This window comes from Hevea brasiliensis, chromosome 1, assembly GCF_030052815.1.
Source record: "Hevea brasiliensis isolate MT/VB/25A 57/8 chromosome 1, ASM3005281v1, whole genome shotgun sequence".
Classification (NCBI taxonomy): Eukaryota; Viridiplantae; Streptophyta; class Magnoliopsida; order Malpighiales; family Euphorbiaceae; genus Hevea; species Hevea brasiliensis.
Window position 1 is genome coordinate 103,973,378 of NC_079493.1, and position 6,686 is coordinate 103,980,063.

The 6,686-nt window shown below is 36.4% G+C and overlaps 1 protein-coding gene across 1 annotated transcript; it reads right to left on the minus strand.

Moving 5' to 3' along the window:
* Window positions 1–283: 283 nt before the first annotated feature.
* On the minus strand, window positions 284–6,327 carry LOC110667158 (probable protein phosphatase 2C 60). Its single transcript, XM_021827907.2, has 5 exons — window positions 5,961–6,327; window positions 4,795–5,217; window positions 4,030–4,397; window positions 2,084–2,320; window positions 284–750 (listed from the first exon to the last, which is right to left on the minus strand). Exons 2-5 carry the CDS (start codon window positions 5,111–5,113, stop codon window positions 481–483), a joined length of 1,194 nt encoding a protein of 397 aa, XP_021683599.2. The 5' UTR covers window positions 5,114–5,217; window positions 5,961–6,327; the 3' UTR covers window positions 284–480.
* Window positions 6,328–6,686: the final 359 nt, after the last annotated feature.

A 6,686-nucleotide genomic window follows, 5' to 3' on the forward strand; every position in this document is an offset into this window, starting at 1 on the left:
AGCCTGAATTAAATGAGAACAACATTATGCATTGTCTCAGGACATTGTTTCCCTAATAGAGCTCCTTCCAACATACCACGTCTCCATCACAACTCTATGCAAGAACCTGCCCCACACAACTACAGATGAAACTTTACTACACATTAGCTCCGGTAATAACATTAAGATCAATAGAGGAAGAGGAACTTAATTTGCCTGGTTGTAAAATTAGCAACAATCAAAAACACCAACAAAGGTGGGAAAAAAAAAAAAAAAAGATAAGGGCAGAGAACTTCCCAAGAAATAACTATAATAGTAGCCACCTTGTACTTCTCTGGTACTAGTTTTTTGGCACAGAAGCTAAACGCAAGTATCAGTTCCCAGTTAAAAGTTACAGTGTACATTAAAGAATTGAAGGGTGCCTCCTCTATCTCTTCTGGAAGCTACCTGGTATTCACATGAGCATAATACAAGAGACAAAAATAGGAGATACAACTTTCATCAGGCACTGCCAGCTTCTGTTGGCGTCGTACATGGAGCCAGTGTGTTTGGAGGCAGACTGATTCCACCCCCTCTCACAGATATATTTGAGCCCTTGACAGAACTTGCTCTGCTTACAAGATTCGAGTCAAGGAACACAACAATCACAGTGATATCATCATGGAAATGCCGTCTGACACCACGGTCAATCTTCTTCAAGTCCGAATACCTCATTTCTCTCTTCTTTGCTGCTTCTTGCAGAGCAGCTTTCACCAGTCTCCTAGCACTTCCCTGCACAAAGGTTAGAACAAACAAGTGAACACATACATCCTTTTGTTCCATGTAAAGGAGGGGGAGAGTAAAGAAAGGGTTCGAAACCTTAACTGCCTATATTACAAGGCACATATGGAATCGGTAAGTGTTTAAAAATCTCCAGAAATGGATTAAAAAGCATCCAAATAATCACTAATTGTAGAACAAGCAGAAAGAAATACTATTGGTAATGAACTGAATTTAAAGCAATAATGCAAAATCTTTTAGCATGACCTTGTTTAGGCATTAACAGCATAGCACAATACCATTTACTTCTTCTGAGGTGTGTAATGAGGTCGCGGATGAAAATTTCATATTCTTAAGAAGAGGGGCTGTCTAAAATTATTGGGTTTTAGCTATTGTACATATTTCAAAATTCTATATTTTGGTCCTTGAGTTTTATAGATATAAAGACTTCAATCCTTCGTCAGCTCAAAATGAGTAAAATGTGGGTCCACAACCATGTAGTTTTGGTCCAAAACATGTCTTGAACCATAGACCTGAGTGTTAGATTTATAAAATTCAAGGACCAAAGCATTAAATTTTAAAAATGGACAAACTATGGATAGGCTTAATTTCACGTAAATTTACTAAATTTATTCATTCAATTTCAGCATAGTCATTGAATTTCATTTCAAATCATCAACATCATTCAATTTTATTTTGTTTCAATAAGGTTGCCACCGCTAACTTTCTGTAGACATTTACCCTTTTTTGCGTGATAAGCAAAAATAGGTCCTACAGGCTACAGCCTATCTCTTATTGTAGCACTACGTTAAAAAGTATTTAGTATAATGCCAAAAATCAGGGTGAAATTTTAACTAGATCTAGCAATAAGGATCTTATTGCGAGTGAAACACAATCAATGTTAAGTGAGCATATCATTGCAAAAGTTTACTGATGTTGAAATTCAGTGACAAACAAGTTCAAAGACCACGGAAGAAGTCAAACCCAGGTTTATTTCTTTCTTACCTTTATTCTTATTTTACATCTGTGTGTGTGTGAAGGAATATGGTTGTCAAAAGACCAACTTCTCAGCCTGAAACAATGCAACTCTAAGTGTTGAATAAATGATTGCTGGGCCCAAATTGCCTTTATCCAATGAGGAAAATGGTGATTGTAGAGCAATATGTGACAAAGCATACAGACAAAATCATAGATAAACTAATTAACAACATTATAGCATTCCTAATTCTAACATCAAATAGCAACAAATTCAGAACTAGCTTCTGTACTTCCTGAACTAGTAAAAGATTTATAAAGAAAAAAAATATTCATAAACTATGTTAGTGCTAAGACAAAAATATCTTACACTGTGTGGATGATTTTGTACTATATCAACAGCTTCTTGATTGCTAAGGTGCTCCCAAAGACCATCAGATGCAAATATAATAAATTGATCATGCGGCTGCAGCTGGTGCACCGAGATTGATGGTTCTGAGCTTAATATTGGCTTTTTGAAAGGTTCACGAAGACGGAACTTGGCATATAAAGGCTCTCTGTTGAACTCGGCCTTTTTCAAATACACATCACCAATAGATCTGGAGATCTGAAAGATAAATGGAACTTGGTCATTAGTATAAAAAAAAAAAAAATAAAATAAAATAAATTCACAACTGAAGATGCAACATGTCGAAACCAAACATCATGCACTCAAATCATGGTTTTATAATCTTTGCAAATCAAAGTTGTAGGAATTTGTGTAACACCATGGCATTTCAACCCTGTTTCACATTGCATACATGTCAATAAATTTCTTATCAGAAATCTTTAAAGTCAAATAATGCTTTTTTTTAATCACCCTAGAGAGAGAGAGAGAGAGAGAGAGTGAGAGAGAGTCTCCAAACAATGTCCCCAATCAATATGCATAATACACTAAAAACAATTCATGAAGGTCGTTCTAGAATATCAAGCAACATGAGGTCACATTATATCTATCAGCCAAGCAAATACTACTGAAAATCATAATTATCCTATCAGAACACGGCCTAAATCTAAAGCTCTTTAGACTACTAATGAGAAGCCTTTGGCATTGGCCATGGTCCAAAGATTGTCCACAAACTCCAACATTGCCCGAAGGTACAGGGTTTCATAGCATTATTGCCCTATTCATTTCATGCAAGGGAGTTTCAATTCAGTTAAGGTGAACAACCCTCTGTTCACCCTTTCCTCTAGATCAATGAACCTCTGAACTAACTCAAGAATCAAGTTCAACATCAACCAGACTGAGATCCATGAAATTTAATGAAAATTTCAAGCCCATTGTGCTTACTTTTGCACAACCTGGGAAAATAACTTTAGGATGTTCAAAAGGGCCTAGGTAAGATACAAACACTAAGTATCACCTTACTGGTACATTTGATAGACTATACTGGAGCAAAATGGAAGGAATTTCTTATTCATTGATCAATTAAATCTTCATTTCATTATGCTCTATCATGTTTTTATCAAGGATACTATATAATACTAAAAAGATATTTTAATGGCTTAATGATTGAGAATAAATCCAATCCTCACAAGACAAGATAGATATGAAAAGCTTATCAACTCCTAACTAGACATGTATGATAGTCATATAATAAGAATGTAACCATGAAATCTATTTAAAAAGAACTTAATATTTCTGAACTTTCTGCCCAAGATTTTAACTATCTAGGTCATCGCTTTTCCATCCATTATCTTTTGCATTTCTCGGTTACTCTAATTGACATAGACCTTGGTTTTCACCTTTTACAAAAGCTAAAGTAAACATCTCATATAACTAGAAAAAAATTACAACATTTGCGTGCATCCAGTAGACCTACCATGTACAATAAAGCTGCTAAGGAATTGAAAGTTTATCTCAATTTCTTCTGAATGTAAGGAGATGCCACACATAGTGCTCTAATTTGAGAGGCCAATACTACATAATTTTGAATCTATCCCAATTCAATCACCTACATTTTTTTTCTCCAAGAAATTGCAGGAAATCAAGCAAGACAAGGGGAAAAAAACTCAACAAGCTTCACTCTGCTCTACTCAAATCCAAATCAGGTGCTTTTGAATTCTTAAACAATGGTAACTCCTACCATCACAATCTCTACTCAACTCAGCTCAATTAAGCCTTAATCCCATTTCAATCAGCTAACTCTAGAAGATGGTAATAACATAATTATAACCAGCTATGATAATTTGCTACCACTTTCTAAAAGAAAAGAATATGATCATTATGATTAAGAGCAGCAGGAACAACCAGTTTCTGCACGGTGAACAAATTACCTGTATGAGTCCTTTTACACGCCATACATTATGTTTTAAAACTACAATCTGTGAATCATCAGGGTGCAAAGATTGCAGCTCCTGTCTCACAGACTCTATACTAGCATTGTGCTCAGATGAGAGCTGAATGGACAACACTTCCCCTGTTGCCTTCACAGCTCTTCCCAAGACAGCACGGGAATCACCAAGGTTGGCAATGTAAAGGATTCCACCACTGACAACACCAACCAGACAACATGATCCAACTGCTGCAATTTGTGGTTTCATAGGCCATTGTTTTGTTACAAGAGAGAGAAAACCCTCTTCTGTTGCTTGATATGCCTTCCGTATCACATCCACGGACATCGTCTGTTGCTCTGTACTAAACCCTACAAATAAGCATTAAACCTGAAAATTTTAGTACATAGAAATGATCTCATCATCCAAAATCCTGCAGTGAAATTTTTCCAAAATCCTGCAGTGAAATTTTTACTTGTCAAATTAATCAAATAAATCCTTGAATTTTAAAGATTAAAATAAAACCCACGAATTAGTTGTTGAGAAAGGTTCCAGCAATATGTGTGTGTGTGTACCCTAGTTGCACCTAACAGAAGTCATTTACATCATCCTTTAATTCCAATATATCTGAAGCCCACATTCTTATATTATGCCTTCTATTTATTTAACTAAATTAAATCTTGGCTTCTCCAGCAAGAATAAGAAGGTAATAAAAACTAGGAGCCACAAATGAAAACAGAAAAATCCATTAGAGTCTAAGTCACTTACTCTTGAGGTGCTGGAACAGATGATCATTGATATAACGCGATGTCTCAGGTCCCCCATGTCCATCATAAACTCCAACAAAGGTACCGTAAGGGCCAGACTCGTGTAAGCTCAAATTGCCTGACTCAATCTGACTCTGATCTTCAAGTAAATTGTTGGCCTGCACTACTGCCATTGAAAAGTCACCATTAAAATGCTGCCCATGGTCCTTGTACCACAATAGCCCATCTTGGCGACCACTGCTATCCGAATTGCTGTGCACATATCGATCGGACCTTGGCCGAAAACAGGCTCTCAAAAAGTTCATCAACCCAGATAACATCCCTCATCTCATCCTAAGAAACCTCCGAATATCCACATTTAATAAGCACCCAAAACAAACTGTCCCAGAAACCCAGCAGAAAATTGTATCCTTCTCTAGATGCACTACAACATCATCATCAACAAATGAGAAAAAAAAAATAGTAATCCTACAATAAGGACTCAAACACACCTCATAACAAAATCCCACAACCAAAAATTCAATCCTCGAGTAAAATAAACACAAAAATACAGTGACTGTAAAGCAAGGACTTAACAAATTTTTAACCCAAAAAACCAAATTCTGAATCTATCCACTTCTACTTCTCAGCAAAAACAGTTTTTGCTCTAGAATAAAATCAACAAAAATTTATTCAGAAATCGATAATCATACCTCTTGAACTCAATAGATCAATTGAAAGTGTAAAGAAGTCTCCTTTTTTTCTTTTAGTATCAGTTTTGAATTGCGCAAAAAAAAAAAAAGAGACGGAATCAAGGCCGGTAATAACAAATCCACCATTGTTATTGAAAGTGTAAAGAAGCCTCCTTTTTTCTTTTAGTATCAGTTTTGAATTGCGCAAAAAAAAAAAAAAACAGACGGAATCAAGGCCGGTAATAACAAATCCACCATTGTTTACCCTATAACCAGAAAACCCATGACCTCAACGGCCACTAATAATGAAAAAATATCAAGACAATCACCAAAAAGGGGAGCTTCTAAAGAAGAGTAGTCAAAGCCCAAGTTTTCTCGCCCAACAGAGAGTTGGGTTTACATTGAAACATTAAACCCACAAAGTATTATCACAGAAATCACCAAATGACCCATCAATAACCACAATTCAACTAATTAGAACAATTTCCAAGCTTACCTTGAAATTTGACTAGTTCTTGAAAGGCACTAACTTTTAAAGTCGAAGGAGAATTTCATGTGGGTATCAAAGTATTAGATCTGTGGATCCATCAAAATCAAAGAAAGGAAGAAAATAAAAATGGTTATTGTGTAATTTCCGCTAGTGCTTTTGTAGATGATAAGATTGTTGAAGAAGAACACAAAAGGGAAGTGAAAAATGGAGGTCTGCTTCCAGAAAAAGTGAGTCTTCGTTAAAAGAATGGCCCAACTTGAACCCCTCTCTCTCTCTCTGAGTATATGACTCTTCTTCTCTATCTTTCCCTCTCTTGACTTGGCAGACAAGCCCTATAAAAGACTATCAATAGAGCGCTTGAAGCCAGCAAAGCAGAGGTCAAGTTGTGGGCTCCACCCCACTACATGGTAATAGAGAAGTGCTTAAGAGAGAGCGAGAGTCATCGAAGCCAGTTTATTTTGGATAAATGATATATATAAGGGCGATATCATGGTTATTGCATGAAATGGGTTCATGTGAGTCCACGTAGAAACTGGGCACGCGTGTCAAATTTTGATAATGGCAGTATAGAAAAGGGAGGGTCACTTGAGGTCACGTTTATTACGAGTTTACCGTCGGGACGGAGTGACAGAGAGAGTCCCTCTGGCCTTTTTCTGGATAGTCACGCCCTTACCCAAAATCCAAAATGAGTTCTTTTGTGCACCACGCTGTCACCCATAAACTTGGGTCAAA

Excerpts from the sequence above, each read along its gene's own strand:
- LOC110667158 (XM_021827907.2), bottom strand. The coding sequence starts at position 5,113 with ATGTTATCTGGGTTGATGAACTTTTTGAGAGCCTGTTTTCGGCCAAGG. Across the intron at positions 4,398-4,794 it reads TCTGTTCCAGCACCTCAAGA|GGTTTAGTACAGAGCAACAG; the intron begins GTAAGTGACTTA and ends GCTTATTTGTAG. Across the intron at positions 751-2,083 it reads TACAAAATCATCCACACAGT|GGAAGTGCTAGGAGACTGGT; the intron begins GTAAGATATTTT and ends ACCTTTGTGCAG.